The sequence below is a fragment of the Medicago truncatula genome, chromosome 4, assembly GCF_003473485.1.
Source record: "Medicago truncatula cultivar Jemalong A17 chromosome 4, MtrunA17r5.0-ANR, whole genome shotgun sequence".
In the NCBI taxonomy this organism is placed as follows: domain Eukaryota; kingdom Viridiplantae; phylum Streptophyta; class Magnoliopsida; order Fabales; family Fabaceae; genus Medicago; species Medicago truncatula.
In genome coordinates this window covers 51,567,470-51,592,087 of record NC_053045.1, presented here as the reverse complement: position 1 = coordinate 51,592,087, position 24,618 = coordinate 51,567,470, and the positions used below count along the sequence as shown (strand labels likewise).

Sequence of the window (24,618 nt, the reverse complement as noted above, 5' to 3'; positions counted from 1 at the left end):
CTTTTTTCTTGGTTACACCCTAAAATCTCTCTTCAGTTTAAGTAGGTCATGTAAACTGAGTTTAAGTGTACATACTTAAACTCAGTTTAAGTAGATCATGTAAACTTGGTTTAAGTAGCTCATGTAAACTCAGTTTAAGTAGGTCATGTAAACTTAGTTTAAGTAGGTCATGTAAACTGAGTTTAAGTGTACATCTAAAAGTTCAACCTTGTTCAATGATTATACGTAATATCAGTTTAAGTATGTACATGTAAACTTAGTTTAAGTAGGTCATGTAAACTGAGTTGAAGTGTACATACTTAAACTCAGTTTAAGTAGGTTATGTAAACTAAGTTTAAGTAGATTATGTAAACTAAGTTTACATGAACCTACTTAAACTGAATTTAAGTTAACCTCAGCAATGTAAAACTGAAACTGTCGTACAATGCAGTTGAACAAGAAGAAGAAAATTGAAACTAGCGTTATTGAAAAAGAAGAAAAAAAATTCACTTATTTATATGCAATCGAATATGATGAAAGATGTTTTGATTCACTCTTTAATCTTCCATAGAGATTAATTGAACATCAGGATTGTTTGATCGTTGGTGGGTGAAAGAGAGTGGAATTTTAGAGTGATAATGAATGAAATCAAGATTTTAAGAAAATTTATATAAAAAGACAATTTTGATATTATCAAAAACATTTTAAAAATACTGGGTGTAACCAGAAATATATAGGGTGTGAATAGAAAAACCCATAGTAATTTCATAAAATTTTCAAAACGAAGTAAATAAACTTTGTTGAAAATAATTAAAATTATTTATTAATTTTTTTTTCATCTAATTCAAAACTTATTATAATTTATTTTTTATTTACCATCAAATAATTAATAGCAAGATTATATTATTTTTTTATCATATTTTCTCATTAAGTGTGACTGCTACATAGACCAATTTTTTTTTTAATAATATTCATTTATTTTAGTTTGGCATAGGTTCAATATATTTAGTGCTAACGATGATCCAAATGGATTACCTCTTATGAAGAAAACCTATAGAAAACAAGAAACAAACTCGAATATCTCATACTTAAATAAATATACATCGGGAGTTTTTTTACGGAACATATATATACATTGAATTGTAAAAAGTTGAGTTTAAGTTGTATTACATTTCATAATTTATAATATTTTTATTATCTAAAATATTCACTCAAATATTGAGATAATAAAATTTTGGATACATAATTCGTTATTTAGATTCATAATATGTAAATTCAATAGTTTAAATGAATAATATAATTAGAAGAAAACATACTACACTAAAACTAAACATTTTTCCCTTAAAAAAACTAAATATTTTTTGGGCTTAACTAAATAAAGTTCATTAATCTAAGTTAATTTTTTATCACTCTAACTTTAATAAAACATTAAAAAAAGTTCTTTCATTAAAATAAATATTTCTTTGTCCACTGCTACTTATGTCCATGGAAACCGAGATTGAGTCTTTTAGACTCAAATTCAGAGTTTCACCCTTTTACTTATTCTGAAAACAAGTGGTTTTCTGAAACATGACAACCTTGCTGATTGAATTTACAATCTTCCAAGACGCTACCTCTTAGAATAGGTATTAGAATATTCTTTTATTGACAAAAAATAACCATTTTAGTTTCATAATTTCAGCAAGAGAGAACTTTGGTCTGTAACTTTTAAACACTCGTCACAAAAAGTGATTTTGATTACAAGGTAAGCATTAAATTTGTTGCCACTGGTTTTGAAAGTAAAACTTTCAAACTTTGACCAAACTTTACCCTCTTCCACAGTTTCACTACATATATATACACTATATACTATGATGTTTTTCTAACAACGTTGTGTTGTGTTCTGTTTTGGTTTGGTTTGGATATTGTGTTGTTTTGTAGATGATGGCGAATTTTCCAGCTATGCTTTCTTTGAGGCACTTGCTAGTTTTATCTCTAGCTTTGAATGTTAGCTTGATTCTTAGAATGGTGTATGAAGGTGATGATCAACAAGGAAGCAATAACCAAAACATGGGAAGGATTATTCAAAAATCACGTTTGGTTATACCCTCTACAATTTCTGCTAATTCTACTCGTAAAGATCATGCTGGAGTTATGGATAAAATAATTAACCTAGACCAGTAAGTCCAAGTTACTATGATTTATTCTTTTAATTATTGTTTTCTTCATCATATCAATGTATGCATTAAGGTTTCTTTTTATTAGTGAGGTGCTCTTTTTTTCTTAAGATTATTGACACAACCCTTTTGAGAATTATTTAATTATGATCTACACTTCCAAGTAAAGTTAACATCTAATCTTTCTTAACTTAATGGCCCTTATTGTGTATTTTAGGAGGTAATGGGGAAATAATTAGTTTTTTTTTAGGACTTAAATCATATATTTTCCTACTAAATTAATGTAAACATTAAATTTTATGATCAAATTTTTCATCTTGTATGTTTACAATTTTTTGGGAGGGAGAGAAAGAGAGAATTTCCATTTCTGTTTCATAGGGGGGCCTGTGCTTACGTTGCTGGTTTCTGTGCTTTGCTTCCAGCTCTAGTTCCTGGGAGAGATAGGGACAACTCATAGTCTCTCACCTGAATTTTTTATCTTTTAACATTTCAGACACAATAAAAGAAGCTAGAGTTTTATTTTTTTTAAAAGAGTCATATTCATTGCATGGACAATTTGTTTTTTATATTTCTATGAGTTTAGCAACCAAATTTATCCACACTAGCTGCATAAAAGTGTAGAGAAGTTGAGAATTATGAGTTCAAATGTATGATATAATGTTATCTCAAAAAAAAAAAAAATGTACGATACAATGTATATTCACGGAACTTTTTATCATATGAATCGTATTTATAAGATAAACACAATTTTTTTACTCATTCGTTTAGGATTCTCCACGTCTTTTTGATTTTCCATCCATATTTGGATATGGATTTTAAACTTCACATTTATGGTTCTTGCAAACTCTCATTTTGAAACTTACTAGAATCAACATGCAAGCATGGTTAGAAAACCAAAATAACATGCAAAAATGATAAAAAAAAAAAAACCAAAATACAATATATAGAAGCAGTGAATAATAAATAATAATCTAATTGAAGTATCTTTATTAACTATTGATGTGTTTTTCTTGATCATAGAAAAGTGGAATATAATATTTTGACTTTTGATAGTAATTTACGTGATACGATTACTAGTATGCAATTGAGAGAAAAAATAATTAATATTTTTTGTATTAACTCTCGATTCATAGAAAAATAGATCTTAATATTCAAAGTTCAATCTATATAAAGTATAAATAAATATTAGATTCATTTTAATTAAATTGTTGGCCTCTTCGAAAAAAACATTCATTTTAAATTATTTTTTTGGTAGAAAAAAATTGTTTTTACTAGAGTTTTACTTGAGTGATAATTAATTAACTGAGAATGCTAAAGAATATTCAAAACAATTGGTTAAACAATAGAAAACAAGTAATTATTATTTTTTTTTTTTATAAAAGTTGTATTATTACTTGATAAAAAATAACATAATATATTTTTTAACACAAAATTTATATTTTTGAATTCTTTAACCAATACCTCTAGAATATTAGTAAAAAAGTTCCATTTATTAGTTGTATAAAAGGAGTGACCAATTTGGATGTTGGGACTGAGTTCATATATGCTCCATTTATACAAGACTCTATTTAGGCAATTTACCATCATGGATGCAACACACGTGGCAAAAGAAAAATTAAAGGTTGAGATTTAAAACAATTAAAAAGAAACAAATCAGGCATTCTCTTCCCTCACATTCTCTCTCTCTTTTTTTTTTTTTTTTGACAAAACTCACGTTCTCTTCTTCTTCACTGCTATTGTCTCTATGTCATAAATTCTTTTCTTCTTCCTTCTCGTTCTCCTCTTCTTCACTTATTCTTCTGTCAATTTCCATGAAAACTCACTTTTTCATTTTTTTTCTTCTGAATAATAATAATAATAACAGCTAAACCTTTTAAATTTCACATCAGGTCATATTCATGTTATTATTAAGTGTAGATTAGGATCAGAAGAGATTAGGGTTGATGTTTTGTATAGACAGATGCCTCTCACCGTTTCAATTTTGGCGCCGGTATGGTTTGGGACGGCGGCGAGATGGTGTTGGGATTATAGGGGTAACGACATGAGCGTTGATGATGGAAAGAGGGGAGAGAAGCGATTTTGTGCTGGAGGCACTGCAACGGCAGTCAGAGGAAGAAAGTAACGCTTGACTGATTAATTTTTCTATTTTATTAAATACAGTAATGCTTATATTATAAATAAAAACTCAGTCCTTAGATTAATTTTTGCCATATATCTTATGTCCGTACCTTAAATGGAAAAAATGGAGCCTTGTGTAAATGGAGCATACCTTAACACGTTGGGACTTGTCCATTAGGGGGAATGGAGTAACTGCCAACCGAAGCATGCCAACCATAGTCTTTAATGATGCTATTTTGTCATCTCTCTGTTCCCGAGTTGGAGGGTCGGAAATTTTGTTGGGGGATGTGATGAGAGTTTAGAGATGAGAACATGTCTTACTTTCAACCTCAATTTAAAATTATTCAAGGCATACACATAAAAAATTACTCCTTATTTTGTATGTTCAAATAATTTTTATTTGAAGTTATATTTATAAGAGTATTTTAGTGAATTTTTTTTTTACTTTCTCTTTTATTTTTACACTTTCTTTTATTATCTTTTAAATTGTCACTTATTGTAAAACTAAGGAAAGTATCCTAAATAGCAGAATTCATGATGTTGTTTTATGAAGCACTAGACACTACTACTATAAACTAATGCTAGCTTAGCTTGTTTGGTCTATAGAGGTAAAGTGTAGCAGTAGCACCATCACCAAGGGCGGTTATTATTGAATAAAATGAAATGCATTGAATCCTTATTTTCAAAAAAGAAAGAAGGACTATTAACATATTTTTCAACAGGGAGGGTCTTTGTTAACATATGCCCGAAGTACATCTTAGCATTTATCATTTTTAATATTATAGAAAACGCTATAATATTACTTGTAATTTGTTGATTTGAGGAGGATTAGAAACACTACATTTTTCAAATTCACTATTTTATTAAATGAAATCAACGTTGATGTTATATTTTAAAAATAGTCTTTTGTAAAGTGACGATACACCCGCATTGATTTCATCACTTAAGATAGTAAATATTGACAAGAGAGTGTTTTTAACGATGTGATAGCACATAAAATTTAAATTGTTTACTCCATCCAATCACTATTATAAGCAAAAATCAATTTTTTAAATTCATTTATTAAATGATGTATTTAGTATATATGTTAATGGAGTATTAGTGTAATTGTTATGTTCCCCGAGATAGAAATAAAAAGGTAACTGTTAACTTAAAACACTTAAAATTAAAGAAAATATTTGATAGACGCTGATACAGCTTTTTCACACGTGATAGAAATAGAGAGAATGATGTAATTAAATGAAAGAGATAAGAGAGAACGAGATGTTGAAAAACTAAAGATAAACATCATTATTCAAAAATCAATGTGTTTTAGGAGCACAATGCATAGTATAAAGAAACAATAGTACTAGTAGCATTCTTGGAAGAATACCTAATACAGTGAGAGCCATGTGACTGATGCACATACAGAATCAAAAGCTTAGCCTTGCCATGACCAAAAGACTATTATGAGTGAAAGTGCTCCTTGGGTTTTGAGAGATAGTATTCTTTACAATATTTGGCCGCCCCCAATGAGTCTCAAATGTAGCCGAATGGTTTATATTTTGGGTTTCGTTAATCAATGCCTTTAAGAAATTCATTAGTAAAAATTTTGTTTTATAAATATAATTTTTCACTTTTATGTTAGTAAATTTACTTATTTTAACACTTTAATTAATATCTTAATGATACTCGTTAGCATTCTCCGAATACCTTTTCATGTACTTGTAACATGTGTTTTTTCTGTTAAATAAAAAAAAAAAACTTCTGTAGTGAAAAATATCTGTTGGAGTATATACTTGGTGGGGCCTTTACAAATTGAAGTCCATGTCTAACGTATTTGTCTCAACCCTATAGCATAGCATGGTATAGGTCATCCCATTGAATTAATGATGATGTAAAATTCAACAATCATATCTAATAATTTTTGGCTGATATACATGTACTCTCTAGGCTTTCTATTCCCTTTCAATTTTCAATACCTTGCCCACAACGCTCCATGCAGTCCTTCATTACTCCTCCTTCATTTTCTTACCTGCCCCACTGTGATTTCACTGTTCTTGCAATCTACCCTACTCAAGATTGCTCAGGATTGCACCATGTTGTTTCAGAATTTTGATCTCAGTTAGATCATGCATGCCCTACATCTACTTATGGGTCGATTATATTATTCTTCACACAGTCACACTTTACAGTGCGATGTTCAACAGATACACCATGTTACATGCTAGCTCTGGTCCAAACTTTATTAAAAAGTAAAAATAAATATATAAATTATAATTAAAAGTTGCTCTAGTACTACTGCTTCTTTTATTTATGATAGTTCTTTTATTTTTAACCCTCCAACTTTTAGAAAAAATTAGTTCAAGTGATTTGAGTTCAACTCAAAGATGAGTAAAAACTAGCTAAAGATTGTTTCAAAATAAGTTCGGTGAAACTCACATGAATTTTATTCGGTTAAGAGTGAGTGTTAAAAATATAGAGTGAATGTTGGTAGCACATGATTCAAGTATACTTTTCTTTTCCAATCATGAAATTAAAATTTTTAAATAAGAGTTTTGTTGGAAATAATTAATGAGTTCACTACAATTCTGACATTGAGTTGAATAAGAAACTGTATATGAAATGAAATTGACTTTGAAAACTAATAATAATAAATTAATAACTTTTCAGTGGCGACCCAACAATGTACGAACGTTATTGGCGACAAATGGGAGACAAGACCACAATAATAATACCAGGATGGCAATCTATGAGTTATTTTTCTGATCCAACAAGCATTTGTTGGTTTCTTGAGCCAGAATTTTCAAAGGAAGTAGTGAGGTTACATAATGTGGTTGGAAATGCAGTAACACAAGGTCGACACGTTGTTGTTGGAACAGGTTCATCTCAGTTAATTCTTGCTGCTCTTTATGCTCTCTCTTCCCCTCATGCTACTGAACCTATCAGCGTTGTATCTGCCGTACCTTATTACTCGGTGAGTGAGTCATTCATGTGCCATTATTCCATAATGTCTTTCTACATTTATTACTTTACCAAAATACTATGCAACTATGCTATTATTATGTCAATATTATACTTTGAACTTGCTTGGTTTTGGAATCCTATCATGTGTCATTAACCAAAAGTAGTAAAGTTTAATGAGTGAAAGACAAAAGCATGCAGTTAGGAAGTTTATTAGATTGATTGTTTGAGAGAATTTTGAAATTGTTTGGTTTTAAAGGAATTTAATGAAAATATGTTTATAAATGTTGAGCGGTTGTTGCTCGATTTCGTAGGATTGAGTCGGATACAACCTAAATTTTAATATGATATTAAAGTTTGCCTAAAATCCATTGCACCATCCACCGAGTCACTCGAGTCACACTTTAAATGTCGAGTCTTGTGTAAAGAGTTTTACATTTGATGAGATAAAAACCGAAAGCGTGTTCATTTATGGTGGATGGTCCACGTTGGATGACCTAAAAATGAGTTTATGAATAGTGGGTGGTCCCCACCTTACAATTTTGTAGCGTTGAATTAGGGGCTATGCATGCACAAACAAAATGGTCTTACACCATGTATAAGTATCTTTTTTATCATCAGATCAATAAGTCATATCACGTCTCATTTAATTAAATGGTTGAATTTATTGATCAACAGTGAAAACTAGTTTGTGTTTGATGCAAGACTTGTCTCACTTGTGCACTATAGAATTGGCAATTAGATTCAAACCAAATTCTAAAAGAATTTTTGCATGTGTTGGTTACCGAATTTGCCTCCTCTTTGGCCTTTCTAGTTGTCTGTCTTCATCAGTGTCTTCCTCTATTTCACATACCCTCGCATGCCTGCAACCGATCACATGAAACAGTCACATGTTCTCAGTTGAAAAATATCCTAAAGTTTAGCTTTCATACTGTCCATGATTTAAAAAATGAAAGAAAAAAAAGGTCACCATGCTTCATTTTTCAGAAAGGAATCAGCAATACATCAGTGGCAAATTTAAGTGTATTTAACATATGGACAGCATAAAAGGTGTTTAATATCTTTTATTAATATAATTGGGGAGATTATTATGATGATTGATCATTACTGCAATTTAAAACTAATCCTTCTGGTAGCCCATGCCCCTGATTTTGTAATGATATTGGGGAAGATAATTTAGTTTTTCCTAATCAACTTTTCTGAAATTTTTTAAATGAATATAATATTTTAATGCTTCTAAAATAGTAGTATTGGGATAATCATTAGGAAGATGTAGCATAACTCTAGGATCTGTGTTTTCAACTTAAAATATAATTTTACGGATGTAGCATCAACACTTCAAATGAAAGTGCGTCTAATGTCTAACATGTGTCAGTGTCATATCGTGTATGTGTCTGTACTTACATATAATTTTATTACTGATTTCTTGTTTGATCAGTTGATGGTTTTAACATTGAATTGGTGAATTTACTTGCAGTCCTATCCATCAATGGCAGATTTCCAGAAATCAGGACTATACAAATGGGCTGGAGATGCAGAGAGTTTTAACAAAGATGGTCCTTACATTGAGCTGGTTACTTCTCCTAATAATCCTGATGGATATACAAGGAAATCAGTAGTGAACCGAAACCAAGGACTATTAATCCATGACCTTGCCTATTATTGGCCACAATACACTCCAATACTATTTGCTTCAGATTATGATCTTACTCTTTTCACTGTCTCAAAAAGCACCGGTCACGCTGGAACGCGCATAGGGTAAGCCTGTAATACTACTTGGTCACACTCAATTATGTATGTGGAGTGGTTTTTGGTCAATTAAAATCACAGTTAATTGGTTAATAACATAAAAATAAGACATGTATAACCACTTTTGGAATTGATTAAGATGTGGGATGGAAATCAGGGTCACATTTTGAGTCGCTGGGTACATGTTAAGAGTCTCGCATTGAACGAGATAACACTGAAAATAACTTTGTAAGCCGAGCTGGTCTTCTCCTTACTAACCGATTTTGTAATTATTGCATTAGACCCAATCAAAATTCTAAGAATAACCCTGTCTTAGGAAAATGAAAATCAGTCATAAATTGTACCAGTCCAATACAGCTAGCTATAACAATTTTTGTCATGAGTCATTTATTCGTTAAATTATTTACCATTCAAATACTAAGTTCAACAAATGACACATGATTGGAAATATTGCTAAACATTTTATCAAAAACTCAAACTTAACAAATCAGATATATGAATTTCTTATGGTTTTCACATGCAGGTGGGCTCTTGTCAAAGATCCTGAGGTAGCAAAGAAAATGACTAAATTCATAGAGCTGAATACAATTGGTGTCTCCAAGGATTCTCAACTCAGAGCTGCCAAGGTTTTGAAAGCAGTGTCTGACAGCTGCGAAGAAGAATATTCTCAAGGTGGAGAAGAATCATTTTTCAAGTACAGCTACAAGGCCCTGGAGCAAAGGTGGAAGCTACTGAGAGTAGCAGTTGATAGTGGTGGTTTATTCAGTTTGCCCAAATTTTCTTCTGCATTCTGCACCTTTCTCAATCAAGAGTCGGAGATTCAACCAGGTAAACAAATTATTAACATATTTGATAGCAACATCGTGATTTAAGTGCAACACATATTTTAAAATGGTATCAAAGTCTATCCAAGAATTGTTTGATCATCTGCTATCAGGTCACAGTTAATGGTCGAGATTTTTAATTGTATTATAGCACCTATCTAATCTAAGTTGTCCTATCTCACATCATTAATAACTGGGAAATTAATAACTTTAATCCAAGTTTGCAAGTAGATTTCCATGTCTAGATATGAATTTTCATAATAATTTAATGCATGTTTGCAAGTAGATTTTGATGTATAGATATGAATTCTTACAATCTTTTTGAATTCATTGCAGCTTTTGCTTGGTTAAAGTGTGAAGGGGATATAGAGGACTGCGGCAGTTTCCTTCGAGGACACAAGATTTTGACTAGAAGTGGTGAACAATTTGGGGCGAGCCCAAAATATGTAAGAATTAGCATGTTGGATACAGATGAACATTTTATGCAGTTGATATATAGGTTAACTACTATACAGAAGTGAAAATGGAAATTTGTTATTGACAATGTATTTATAATAAATAAATAATGATAATTCCGATATAAGTATAATACTCGTGTGTGCAGTAAAAGGTAGTAACTAGTAACGTAACGCTATTATGCTAATCTATCCGTATATGCATAAACAGAAGCCTCTCCATTTTATCACAATTTCAGTCCTATGTAAATGGCCTTCAAACCAACACAAATTTATGGGTAGATAGTAGATAACCGTGGAAAATGGAATTAGGCAGCCTCGAGTAAGATTTAGCTTAAATAGATTCGGTATGTTGAAAGAAAAATCACTCCATCTATCTCTAAATAGGAATGGTTAACAAGTCAATGAATAAAAAAACTCTCTAAATATAGTAGCCATTTTCGGCTAACTTTATAGTACTTCTTAAGTTTTGTTGCAATCCAGGTTTGAGGGATTGACTTGCTGAGGAAGGTTTTAAGGATGTAGGTTTCTGTTCTCGTATTCGCTTTAACCATGTAACAACCGAGATCTCCAGCTTCAAACTCACTAGAAATAACCTTCTTGTTGTACCTTGCTACTACTATCCTACTTAACTAGGACTTCTTCTTTTAACCTTGCTACTGTTCGAGAAGGTCGAGTTTTTCTTTAGGTGTTGGATGGGAAGTTCTCGAGCTCATGATCTGAAGTAGATCAATATCGATGATCAGAGTTGATGCGGTGCACGGCGTAGGACGACAGTTAAGCTGAGCTCATCGGTGTGAGTAGGACAACGATTGGAGAGAGTGGAATGTGCAATCACTTAGACACTCAAATTAGCTTATGAATGAGATGAGAGAGAGGATTTTATTAGAGTGTGTACATGTTTCTCCTGATGCATATGATTACTTGCCGATGAGGTTACATGTGTATTTCAACATCTAATTTGTGGTGAAGCCTAATGAGGATTTGGGCTTAGGCGAGAAATTTGAAGTTAAAGTTGATTTGGATATCCAACCATATTGTTCGAAAACAAGGGTAATCTATATATAAAAATTGCTTTTCTCACATGTTTTGTTTTCTTAAAAACACATGGAAAATAAATTATGCCCTCATCTACCATTGTAGATAGTGCAGTCTGCGTTACAAAATCAAACCATTTTCGTTCTGTAATCACTTGTAATTAAGAATGTCAATTCTAGAGGAACTAAAACCAATACATCAACTATACCAAGTCATAAACAACAACACTCCATAATTTGTCATGATTCATTTACATTACACGAATACGACATTATGTTAACATTAAACGAATGTTTGAAATTCAATAAAAGTGATGCATTAAACAACACATTATACAACAATACACGAATAAAGTTAAAAGTCCACTAAATGACATCAAATCTCTATTGACAATCTGGACACCTACAGTTCGAACGAACACTGAGATATAACACATTATTTTCAACAATCGACCCAAACATAAATTCTACGTTGCTATCGTCGTGAATAACCCGAGGAAAATAAACCGTTTTCCACATGTCTTCATCTTTATACGTCCCAAGATCTACACATGGTACATGTACAAATACATGAGATCTAGTATGATTTTCACCAAGATACACAAAGTATTTGTTATGTTGTGTCTTCAACTCATCCACTGCGTTCGGAGTTAAAAAAACTTTAATTGTCTTTTTGAAAGCGGAGTATCGGACATGAGCTTCAATTTGTGCATCTTGAGACATGTTCAACTTCACGGAAGTTTATGAAATACTACATCCGTTCTAAATTGTATGACGTTTTGGGTATTTCACACGTATTAAGAAATGTAATTAATATTGTGTGGGAAAGAGATATTTTGAGTTGTTTTACAAAATTGTCCTTAATAAATAATATGGGAAAAATAAATGAAAGAATTGAAGAAAGAGTAACATATAGTTAAAGATATAATAGGAAAAGTAACATTAATGTTTCATTGGTATTGTAAAATGACATACAGTTTGAGACAATTTTTTTTCTTCTCTAAAGTGATATACAATTTGGGACGGAGGGAGTAACAAATATCAAAATAAAATAAAATAAAAGGTAAAGTACTTTATTGCCGAAACATAGACATATATTTATATTAAATGCGAAATATTATTAACCAAGTAAAATGTGGGTGCTTTGTCCACCACATAAAAGGCAAACATATATATTACTTATACAAGGTTAGTTATATATTAGCCACAAAAAATAACGTTATATTATATACCACAAAAAATACGTCGGTGTAATATCGACACAAAAAAAGGATGAACAACAAAAAAATATCATATTCCATTTAATGAAATTGAATCATCTTCATCTTCCACAATAACTTCAAATTCTTCATTTGTTTTTTTAGGAGTGTCACACGATTAAAATTGGATTGACTCAGTTTTGACTCTTTTAATTTTTTGTTGTGGTGAAGGTTTGTCCCCCTTTTTTAATTTTAATGAGGTCTCAAAACCATGTTGATCCAAAAATTCTAATTCCCATGACGATGTCGTTTTGCTCGTGTAGCTTCCACTTCGTAGATGATGGAGATAATGGACAATTATTTTAAAAAAAAAATATCAAAATGATTTTGGATTAAGCTAAGACACATGATGTAAACTTCTGCTGCCAGTTGCTGTTGTAAAATTGAAAAATTCAAGGCCACAATGGTAGTTAACTACAACTGAATTCTGATGGCAGCGGTAGTTAATTATAGTTGGGATGCATGTCAGAAAAATATAAAAAAATTGCCAGAAAAATGAACAAATGTAAACAGATTAAAAGATACATTACTTGATTTTTGACGTCAAACGTGTGTAAAAATCTTCTACCAATCCTTCTTCAATGATTTGATGCAAAGATTTGGGTAACAAACTTGTGGTAGATTTTTTATGGAACGTGATGAATGAATAGGAGGTAGGAGTAAGGCTGTACTGATTTTACTATATAACATACACTCCATGCCCCCAACAAATCTGAAAAAGGTTACACAGGTTCACAAGTTATAAAGCGAACAATGAATCAAAAATGGAGCATGGTGAACTTGAAGTCGGAACTTTGGCTCAAGAAGGAGGGTCATAAGCTACATGACCTTCAACCCCTTAACTTCGAGTGATGGGCAACTGTTCTGGCCGGTCGAAACACTCAGATTGCTAGGGAATCAAAAACAAGAGTAATTTCAAGAGAAATGATATTTATACAAGTATTTTCTCACAATTTTTTGATAACTTTATCTCTCATACTACATTATACTTTTATTCTCTCTTTCTCTTTCCATTATTTTTAACCAATAAAAAGAGAGAGAAAAATAAATTGTCACATAAATTATCTCATGTAATAACAGTGCTCTAATTTTAAACAATGCTCACCCTCCTCAGCGCAACAAAATCTCTTACAAAGATTGAAACTATGAGGACTCGTACAAGTCTCAAAGTAGACAATACCTAGTAAATGAGGCATTGTGGACTTGAGATTGGAACACAATGTGTTTGAATAAGATGACTCTTGAAAATTTATTCATGTATTTCTTTTGCGACAAGAGGAATTTATTCATTTTTCATTTTTTGTGACAAGAGGAATTTATTCATATATAGATGCCAAAACATAAACCATTCTTACAAAGTACCAGTACATATTTAAACACTAACAATAACAAAACATACAACTAATTTTTTCTCTCTAAAAACACACACTACTCTACGAGATAAACATGGATCAGGAAACAGAGAAAATAGTGACTCCTCATACGTCATAGTAAACTCTTGTTCACTTAACGAACCAAACTCATGAAGATTTTTTTACGTTTTGTTTCTTCGTTTTTCCTACGTCACGTTGATCATTTTGGGCCTCCTGAACTTTATCTTGGGCCTCCTGAACCTTATCTTGGGCCATGCTTTCAACACGATCACGATCTTCCAAATTAATCTGAGATTCATGCCCCAAAGTCTCATCCGCATCAAAACGTGGCGGCTTTGCAATTGCATGATGATGATGTTTAACGTTAACCTTCTCCAGAAACCGTGAACGACGGAGATATGATGCTACCCAAGCAAAGGAAGAAAGCGAGGTAATACCGAAAGCACCGGATGTCAAAAATCCGGCGATGGCCAAACCAATGACGACAGCCGCAGCTAACAAAATGGGGCTGAAGAAAATGAACAGAGGGGTGGTGACAGCGAGGCCGACAACGGTGGCAGTGAGTGTGAGACCAGCAAGAATGAGAAGAGTTGCTCCAAAAGGTACAAGAGTAGCAAGTACTATGAGTTGTGAAGTAGAAGGATGAAATCCCTTCCTTGTTCTTGTTTGGGTGAATGTTATGGGTTGGTTCTGCTGCTGCTGCTGCTGGTGGTAACCGTAGTAGTCATCCCTGAGAGTTTCAGCCATTGAATTAGGAATATGTCTTAGACTCTTAGTTTAGTTCAGTTCAGTTCACTAGGGTTTTTTTGGTGACATAATGATGAGAAAAATGTTAGAATTTAATTTAAGTAAGGAGGTAGGAGGTGATGACACGTGGATATGGGAGTGAACACTTGGTTAAAGAAGAGGGTGAGTGTTGCATGTGAAGAGGTAGATGTCGTTTGATTGTATGGAAATGTGTTTGAATTTTACTGTCAGCTTCAGTGAATGAGGTTGTGCTGGTTGTTTCAACGGTGCATATTCAGGACAGTGTGCTGTGTTGTCTGTCTTATTTAGCTCCGTGTTTTGAACCCTGTTTCTCATGCATGTCAAATTAGGAGATACATTTACTTCGCCACAAGTCCAAACAAAGCCAACCAAAAATTTAAAAAGAATAAAATTATATGATTCATTTGATGTACCTGTAACTAATCACTTTTTGTTTAATTTTATTAATTTCATCTGAATGTATCTAAATAATATTTATTTGAGATTGTATTTATGAAAAACTTTTTCGTCAAATTAGATCAACCTAAGTAAATTTTCATCAGAAAACCATTAAAAACACCTCAACTTAATTATTGAATGAATTGACTTAATGCATATTGGAATTAAAAAATAAATTATGGAGTCGTTGTAATTTTGTTGAAATTTTAAAATATAGAAGTGATTTTCAAACATATGCAGAATTCTTACGAGTAGTCCCGTGAACATAGCTCAGTTGATAGGACAATGCATTATTATATGCAGGGATCGGGGTTTAAATCCCAGACACCCCATTTATCCATCTTATAAGATGAATTCTAACCACTAAATTATATAGAAAAAGAAAAAGAATTCTAATTTTAGTTTCACACTACATTCAGATAGCTGTTTTCAGTGGAGGTAGTGATAAACTCTAATGAGTAGAGGTAGTGATCAGCTTACTGTATTTGAATTTAATTTTTTATTTTAATTAATTGAATGCATAAAATTTAAGATTTTTTTTTTTAGTTATGGATTGCTTAAAATGTGCTCTAAGGGTACAAGATAGCATCTTCTTTTTTCTATTATAAAAGTTGTGAAGTTATTATAATTTAGCGTGTAATTCATATTATTTAATGTGAATTATTTGTTTGCATAAATTATATAAATTGAAGAGTTCTTTTTTTTTTTTTTTAAGAATAAATTGAAGAGTTCTGTTAGTACTATTTAGATGGTAAATTTAAATATCTCTTCCTCCTTAATGTTATTAGGTTTGCAAACAATTAACCCTAAAAATTTGGCTTCAAATCTGCTGCATTAATTGCTCTAAGTGTAGCCCTAAAAATTTCCCTCTAAATATCAAGATTTGAATTTCAAATAGAATTCCAATAATTGAATTCATTTTCCCTAAAAATTTCCTTCTAAATATCAAGATTTGAATTTCAAATAGAATTCCAATAATTGAATTCAGCAAAATGATGTTAAGAATCAGAGAATTTTTCTCCTATTTTTCCTCCAATTCTCAACGTGCTATGTTGATACATTGGACTGCATTAATTTCCATAGAATACATCCCACGTATTTCTGTTTCCAACACATGGCTTCTACACCAATCTTCTTTAGTTATATCAATTGCCCCTTTTTCTGTTTCAATTCAATTGGAGCAAATTTCCTTCAACTATGGTATACGCTGCAACCATGTATCCTCCTCTTCTCAATTATTTCATTTTTTTCTTTAATTTTTTTTGTATTTAATCCTGTTACTTTCTTGAATGAATTATTTTATTTTCTTTGTGAATTCAACTTGCAGTAGAACTGTCATGTGAAAGATTTTGAATACTTTCTTTGCAGCTTTCTGCCGTAGACGCAGTTTTGATACCGCTATTCGAGAAATCTCATCTTCAAATCCAGATTTCTTTCTTTGGGTTTTTCCATTCAAGCCTGTTAACGTGTTTTTTCTATCATTTACAATTTTCTTGATCCATTTATGCCATATAAGAAATTGATTTTACTCTTCTACATCTTCATCAAGTTATATTATGGAAAACTATATCCCCTACAAATGAACTATTTCAAATACTGCAAGCAACAAAAGAAATTGGAGCACCCACAAATTTGTTTGAGGTCTCCTGGTATGTAAATACAATCTTTACATGGTTGAGTGAAAGAGGAGCAAAAGAAAGAATAAATTGAATTTAGTCAAAGTCGGTATGAAACGATTTTTTATTTGTAGTATTTGTCAATAATTATAGACAACATGTGAAACATGTGAATAGTTGATAGTTAATTTTAGGTTGATGTAGTTTTGCTAGCATAATATACTGAAAATGATATTAGTTTGGTATTTGACCCATGTGAATAGTTGATCCCCTAAAAACACGTCTTCTTTTCATGGATTATAATTTCATCGCTTATTTGCTTGGTTGAGTATAATATTTGGCCTTTGCTATCAATTTTTTAAGGGGCTAAATTCACTTGCTCAATAGTCATTTCAAATTCACTTTTCAGAATTGTGATGCTTTATTTTTGTTATGCATGGGTCAACCAAACTCACTCTGCAATCTTCTTCCAAACTAAGCTTCAAAATCCCAATTCTTTGTTGATGCACCGGTGTCCACGACACACCCTTTGTCGCTTGCAAGGTGTCTGTACCGGCAATATAAGCTCCATACTTCACTGGATTTCAGTGTGTCTCTTTCCACGCGCTAGCAGTGGTGAGGGTAGAGGATTGCATGAGACAAAGGCACAAGTGAGGGATCATATCTATTTATGCATTGTTCTTAAAGAATCTAATTGCATTTATGCAAAATCAAATCTCTGTGTCTTTTGACCATTTTATGACATATCTATTGATCTAAAATTGATACTTTGATTATCTATTTTTGCAGATTTCAGTGGTTTTTTAGTAGCCAAATTCAATGTTGTGAAGATTGAAAGAAAAATGATCATGTAGCTTGAAATAAAAAATTTACAATTGAAAGTTCTATGAAGAATTATAGTATTAGATTTTTTAGGAGTTATGTTATATTTGGGATATTGATATTGACTATTGAGTTCTGCAAAGTTTCGTGTAAAGTTCCTTAATTTGTATTCCTTAATCATGTAAACTTCATTTGGATGCCAAGTTGGTTGAATTTTTTCCAATATACTACTTTATTTGATGTACATATCCTAATTAATACACTACTACACACTTGACATTTAGCAACACAAGCGTGCAACAAAGAAAATAATTGTTACTGTTTAACCATTTTTAGGAACATTTTTAAAGAAATGTTACTAACGTAACACTATTTTCTATACTGTGAGGGAAAAACACACAATGAACCCACTTAACACTATTTTTAATTAATATATTAATACATTATTTCAATTTTTGATTACATGTCACTTATATATCTCTCAAAAAAATGTCACACTTATATTTCATTTTATGCTTAAAAAAAATGTCACACTTTTCATCGTTCTCTCTTCACCATCTTGCTTCATCGCCGAACCCACCATCGCGCTCCACCGTCGTGGATTCTCTCTCCACCGCCAAACTCAATTGAGCTTCACCGTCAAATCCACCTCTCTTCACTGTTAAACTCATCACTTCATCGTCGAACTCTCACCGTCGAATCTCACCGTCGAATCGTCGAATCTCACCATCGAGCTACACAATTCATCCATCGAGCTTCACTCTTTCTTTCTAAGGTAACATTTCTCATATTTTCTTCTGTTATTCGCCTTCGTTTCTGCTTCCGCGCTTTCGATTTCGTTTAGATCTCATCAAAATTATCGTCGATCCATGCTGTGTTTCTGTTATGAATTGCAATTTAACTCAATTTTTTGAGTTATGAATTGAAATTAACTTGTATGTTTTCTGTTTGATAAAATGCTTCAACGAAATTTTTAGTGTTTCAGAATATCCAATGGAATTTTGAGTTCTTGTATGTTTTCTGTTTGATAAAATGCTTCAATGAATTGCCATTTTAAGATTTGTTTGATGAGGCAGAGAATGACATAGTTTTAGATATAGTGATGAATTGTTCTAGATTTAGTTTATGGTGTTAAGCTTTGTTACTAACAAACGATCTTTATATATGACTACAATGCAGAGGCAGAGAGCATCTATAAGGATGGATAAGAGCTGGTTACATGAGAAGAGATCTTCAATAAGGTACTTGTATGGCTTGCATAATTTTCTCGATTTTGCATTTCGTACTGTAGCTGAAGGGAATGAAATATTGTGTCCATGTAAGAACTGTAAGAATTGTAGTTGGGGTAATCGAGAGGATGTGTTTGAGCATTTGTTTTGTGACGGATTTGATGCAAGTTATAAGAAATGGATTTTTCATGGAGAGGGACTATCTTCAAGAAAACCCTATGATAAAAACCATGAAAAATATAACTTGCACGATGACTTGGATGGGCTCTTAGAGGATACTTTTATTGAAAAGAAATTTAGTAACGGTGAGTTTGATGATATCTATGATGACGATAGTGAAGATCTTGATGAGGACGCAACTAGGTTTTACAAATTAGTACATGATGCGCAACAAGAAGTATATCCTGGTTGTAAAAATTTCACTAAGTTATCGATCATTGTTCGTTTGTTGCACATTAAGAATCTTTATGGTTGGAGCAACTTGTCATTTAATATGTTGCTACAACTATTAATTGAATTGCTTCCTGAAAACTCTTGTTTACCATCAACTTTCCAAGATTGCAAGTATATCATTAAGGACTTAGGTTTTAGTTATGAGAAAATTCATGCTTGTCCTAATGATTGTATCCTATATCGGAAGGAATACGAGAATGAAGATACATGTCCTAAGTGTGGTCTTTCTAGATACAAAAAACGTGAGGTTCCAAAATCTAACAGAAAAGTACCTTGCAAGGTAACTTCACCTCCCATTCCAGCTAAAGTTTTGAGATATTTTCCTTTAAAACCAAGAATCAAGAAGTTGTTTATGTCTTCAAAAACTGCTCATTTAATGAAATGGCATCATGAAGGTCGGACTAAAGATGGAAAACTAAGGCATCCAGCAGATTCTATTGCCTGGAAAACATTCGACTCTCTACATACGAATTTTGCATCTGATCCTCGAAATGTAAGGCTTGGGTTAGCGAGTGATGGATTTAATCCTTACAAAACTATGGGCAGCAAATATAATATTTGGCCGGTAGTTTTAATGAATTATAACTTGGCTCCATGGGAGTGTATGAAACAACCTTACTTGATGCTATCTTTACTTATTCCCGGTCCTTCTTCCCCGAAGAGAAATATTGATGTCTATTTGGAACCTCTAATTGATGAGTTAAAAGAGTTATGGGAGAGAGGGTTTGAAGTTTATGATGCTTCTAGCAAACAATTATTTGAAGCACACGCGGCATTACTTTGGACTATAAGTGACTTGCCTGCGTATACTATGTTGTCAGGTTGGAGTACAAGTGGAAAGTTGGCATGCCCTGTATGTAGTTATGACACATGCTCAATGTACTTAAAACATAGTAGAAAGACATGTTATATGAGTCATCGGAGATTTTTAGACCCCAAACATAGGTGGAGAAAAGATAAAAAAGGTTTTGATGGTAAAAAAGAAATTAGAGTTGCACCATTTCCATTATCAGGGTCTGCCATATTACGAAATTCTGGTGTTAATAAAATGGCTATTAAAGCATGGAACTCCATGAGTAATGAAGTAAGTCCTCTAGTATATAACAACACATGCAATGCAATATGATCAACTTAAGTAAGATTTGTCTTTTAAAATTGATTATATTATTTAATCAGGATAAACAACATTATTTGGATAAAGCAGCTAAGCGCAAGGCAAAACATGAGAAACTTAAGAAAAAAGGTACTATGTTTATCCCAAATTTAATTGATTTTGTGTTATTGAACTCAATTTCTAATAATATTCTTATTTTATGAATTATCTTTGCTTATTCTTTTGGTGTGTTTGATTGAATAGGCTGACTAGAATTGAATTGTTATTCATGTGACACCTTAAGATTAGTGGCCACTATGAAGACATCCTCCACTGAATCTATGATAGCCACCAAATTCTGCAATCTTGCAGGCAGAACATTATGAAGATGATTGCGGATAAGCAACGGCACAAGACAAAGGAGATTAAAGAGGCTTGCATTTCTCATGTGCAGCTTGATGACCTTAAAGAGAATGGGAAATTGTGTTGGATGAAAACTTAATTGTAATCATTTTTGTATGTAATTCAAATTGTGTTGTATAGTTTAAATTGTGTTGCATAGTTTATTTTCGTCATGCAAGAATAAGAACAGAGAAGAGGGGAACTTTTATAGAGTATGTAATTCAAACTAGTTATTAAAACTTGTATCTAATATTGGTTAATTCAAATATGAATGAAGTCTAAGCAAAGACAAATTTAGTAAATTAAAAAAAATTAGTTTAGACAATTTTGCGACACTTTTTACAACTCCTCAAAAATTATAAATGTAACACTTTTTTATTGTTACAAGTGATACAAAAAGTGTTACAATAAGGTACCATTTGCGACACTTTTTGATTGTTACAGATAGTACTATAAAATGTAACTAAAACACTTTAGTAACACGGGCTTTACCTAACAATTGTTCAAGTATTGCTAAATTTAATTAGTAACATTTTTCTTGATTTAGTTACAATTTTCAAGTGTTACCAATTGCCATTATTGTAGTAGTGATATTTGGTCAATTACATATGGTTAGTGCAGGGACGGGAAGTTTTTTTAATAGTAATTAGGATGCTAAGCTATGTGATACCTATACAAGACTATGTTGTTGCTTCCGTTAGTTATCTATTTGTGGCATCTTATCACTATAAAAATGATTTCTCTTGCTTAATAGATTGGTATTGGTACTATAGAGGTAGTGCTCAGGCATATACAAATTTAATTAGTTTTATGAGGAATAGCAACTATGCAATTTAAATGTTTTGTAACGACTTAGTTTATGCAAGGAAGTTCGTTTCCTCCAAATTTATGCAGGCAACAATGTGTTAGTTCATCAGATATGATGGTAAATAAATCGTAAAATGGGTGGAAATTGTGCAGGCCTATATCTTGCTGAGACATAAACTTTTTTTTTTTTTTTTTTTTTTTTTTTTTTTTTTGTAGAGATAATAACCATTTGGTAGATTATGATTTATGAAAAATGATTTGTGTTTTTTTTGAAAGGTTTTTTTATAGGTCAGATGCGACTAAGAGATTATGGTTGATGTTAAAGTTACTTATTAGATAAATAAAAACCATTTGGTAGATGTTAAAATCTTTGAAAGATGAATTAAATAGTAGTGATTTGAACATTAGTTAACAAAAACCTTAGACAAGAGCTATATTTCTATTATAAATCGTTTTAATTCATTCTTTAAAACAGTGGTTTCTTTTAAACATTGTTGTAGTTATACTATTGTAACTCATTTCTATTTTGTGCAGTTGTTTTTCTAAATAGTCTCTACATAATAAGTATATAATATGTTTAGTCTGCAAATAAGTTAACATAATTAAGCTTTTAATAATACTTTGCTTTTGTTGCTATAGATCTTGATGCTACCATCAGATCAACTTTTACAATTTCATTAATTATATGGTTATAAAAATGAATTGTTCTTTAAATCATTAAGTCGGAGTTCTACTTATTTTAGTCATAGCTCTACTAAACAAATGATGAATGATGTTAATATCAATGGGGCTAAAGCAATTAGTTATGTCACTACTAAAAAAATCAATTTTAGAGAGGGTAGAAATCCGTCACTAAACTACCATAATTCCCTCACAAACTAATTTAGTGACGGATTTAGTGACGATCGGTAATCCCTTAAGAATATTGGCTTTGCTAAATATTAGTGAGGGATTTTGGTTTCCGTCCCTAATTGACACGGATACAATCACTCACTAATTATATAAATCCGTCACTAATTGAAACTCTAAAGTGTAACTAGCAACGCCATTCATGAAATCAATTTTAAAGAAATCAAATTTGTTTCTAGATCTATTGTGAGAGAAAAGAAGGTTCAACTCTAAAGTGTGCTCTTTTGTAAAAACATTTCTTAGACAAATAGTGTGACTAGTTCAGTACTTAAGTGTGTCTCAAATTATCTTGTATTCATGTGACTTATCAATACAATTACTCGTCGCACTTATTTCTTAATATGTAAAATTTGAATGATAAATAACAGGTCTGAAACTGCTGCTATTCAAACACCTCAATGGCCTAAAAACAGCACAAAAACACACACAACACACACAGAGTCCACTAGGCATAAAAAACAGTCATGGAAAACAGGCCCCAAATGCTGTCAGCACCCCCCTGCACAGAGAAAACACTCAGACCAGCAGCAGAAAAAACACAGCAGCCTTGTTTCATCGAAAGATGATTAAGAGGGGTCAATTCATTTTCTCAATAAGGTAAAAAGCATTTATTCAAGTGTAATACATGCAATTTTCCTACTTCATAACAGACCTATGAAATTTACCACTTCAAAACATTACCTTAATTGCAAAGTCATGCTAATATGTGACGTGAGGATAGATTTCAAGCGCATTATCTTCAAATGACTTAGGCATTAAAAGCAAAGTACATAACTCCAAATATTGGCCATGCAAAACAATAAAAACAAACATCACAAGTAAAACAATCATACAACATCATCCAAGAAAGGTCATAACAAAATCATATTGACCTCAAATGTTCTGAATTTACATAACACAATCTAAAACTTACAAACCCTATAACTCTAAATGTTTTCAACACCATATCACATAACAGAAAAAATTCAAACCCAAAATCCAAATGTAAGATTCCATTCCCTTTGTTTCAACAAGCTTCACTTCCATATGGCCATGACAAAAATAACAGTTAATGTGTAAGTTAAAACAACATCAGAAAAATAAGTATCACAAACAATAACTTCACTGAAGAGAAAAAATATTAAAAAAAAATTAAAAAAATAACAAATAAATTCTGAGATTGATAGTGGTTACCGTGATGATTTTGGGAGTCAGATTTAGTGAAGATATACAAATTCAGCTTCAAATTCAGAAGAATCTACAAATTGAACACATATACTAGAAAAATTAGCTTCAAATTCAGAAGAAATTGATGAGAATGGTAAGAAATTTCAAATTGAAACCCTAACAAAGAGAAGAAATCACTGAACCTTGCTAAGGTGAGAGGTTGGGATTCAGATCTAAGAAGGAGAGAGCTTGCGATGCAGTTGAGAGGTAGAGAGTGGAAAGAGGCTGCGATTTAAAATTGTTATGGAAAAAGGTTGTGATTTAGCACTGTTCTAAGAGAGTGATTCAGTTTTGAGAGTGAATTGGAAAAATTTGTTCATCTGAGAGAGTGATTGAAGTTTTGGGGAAAATTAATGGTTAATTTTATTTTAGGGTTTGTGAGTTCATCTTGGGTTTGAGTATGGAGTTTGTGGGAAAATTATTTTGGGGGTTTGTGAAACCAAAAAAAAAAGGGGGAATGTTTTAGTTTGAGAGGAGGGAAACCAAAACGTGAAAATAAATGAGGGGGAAATAATTCAGTTTTGGCTAATGAATTTAGTGAGGTTTTTACTTTTTAGTGAGGGATACATTAGATAGAGATATTAGTGAGGGTTTTAGTGAGGGATACATTAGATAGGGATAAAGTTCATATCAAATTTCGTCGCAAACATTCAACTAATAACTTTAGTGAGGGATTTAGTCACGGATATTTAGTGACAGATATTTAGATAATTCCGTTACTAATGTTTGGTAACTTAACTTTTGTGAGAAATTCGAAAATCCGTCCCTAAATCCGTCACAATTAGTGAGGGATTACTTTCCCTTCCTAAAATCCGTCTCTAAATCGCGTTTTTTTAGTAGTGTGTATTAAGCATTTAGAGGAATTAGGATGGTACAAATTTTTTTTTTTTTTTGGTCAAGTAGCCTAGTGGCTAGAGCTCACACAATTTAATTGTGGAGAAGTGGAGTGTCCGGGGTTCGAACCCCGGCTCCTGCATATAAT

At 31.9% G+C, this 24,618-nt stretch overlaps 3 protein-coding genes and 3 long non-coding RNA genes across 8 annotated transcripts; 4 read left to right on the top strand and 2 right to left on the bottom strand.

Annotated features, from left to right (window-relative positions):
- The first annotated feature begins 1,461 nt into the window (after positions 1-1,461).
- On the top strand, positions 1,462-10,358 carry LOC25493735 (tryptophan aminotransferase-related protein 2). 2 transcript variants are annotated; one of them, XM_013602317.3, is made up of 6 exons: positions 1,462-1,723; positions 1,900-2,138; positions 6,906-7,209; positions 8,674-8,954; positions 9,469-9,773; positions 10,106-10,358. In XM_013602317.3, the coding sequence occupies exons 2-6, from the start codon at positions 1,900-1,902 to the stop codon at positions 10,288-10,290; spliced, it is 1,314 nt and encodes a 437-aa protein (XP_013457771.1). In that variant the 5' UTR covers positions 1,462-1,723; the 3' UTR covers positions 10,291-10,358. The 2 variants fall into 2 exon arrangements, with proteins under 2 accessions (XP_013457771.1, XP_024637045.1); XM_024781277.2 differs by having other exon boundaries at positions 1,466-1,604.
- A 3,458-nt stretch (positions 10,359-13,816) lies between these two features.
- LOC25493733 (oleosin 16.4 kDa) lies at positions 13,817-14,725 on the bottom strand. The gene has a single exon (XM_013602315.3). It carries the CDS (start codon positions 14,638-14,640, stop codon positions 14,041-14,043), a length of 600 nt encoding a protein of 199 aa, XP_013457769.1. The 5' UTR covers positions 14,641-14,725; the 3' UTR covers positions 13,817-14,040.
- Positions 14,726-16,092: 1,367 nt separating this feature from the next.
- On the top strand, positions 16,093-17,783 carry LOC120580306 (uncharacterized). Its single transcript, XR_005646019.1, has 3 exons — positions 16,093-16,316; positions 16,468-17,365; positions 17,505-17,783. It is a non-coding gene; the product is annotated as an uncharacterized lncRNA (long non-coding RNA).
- Positions 17,784-18,710: 927 nt separating this feature from the next.
- LOC120579985 (uncharacterized) lies at positions 18,711-20,080 on the top strand. The gene is made up of 2 exons (XM_039832805.1): positions 18,711-19,942; positions 20,041-20,080. The coding sequence occupies exons 1-2, from the start codon at positions 18,711-18,713 to the stop codon at positions 20,078-20,080; spliced, it is 1,272 nt and encodes a 423-aa protein (XP_039688739.1).
- A 168-nt stretch (positions 20,081-20,248) lies between these two features.
- On the top strand, positions 20,249-20,739 carry LOC112421357 (uncharacterized). The gene is made up of 3 exons (XR_003011645.2): positions 20,249-20,303; positions 20,396-20,462; positions 20,577-20,739. It is a non-coding gene; the product is annotated as an uncharacterized lncRNA (long non-coding RNA).
- A 1,966-nt stretch (positions 20,740-22,705) lies between these two features.
- Positions 22,706-24,181, bottom strand: LOC112421127 (uncharacterized). Of its 2 annotated transcripts, XR_003011127.2 has the most exons (4): positions 23,780-24,180; positions 23,604-23,667; positions 23,112-23,444; positions 22,706-22,929 (listed from the first exon to the last, which is right to left on the bottom strand). It is a non-coding gene; the product is annotated as an uncharacterized lncRNA (long non-coding RNA). The 2 variants fall into 2 exon arrangements; XR_005645604.1 differs by having other exon boundaries at positions 23,112-23,667; positions 23,780-24,181.
- Between the last annotated feature and the right edge of the window lie 437 nt (positions 24,182-24,618).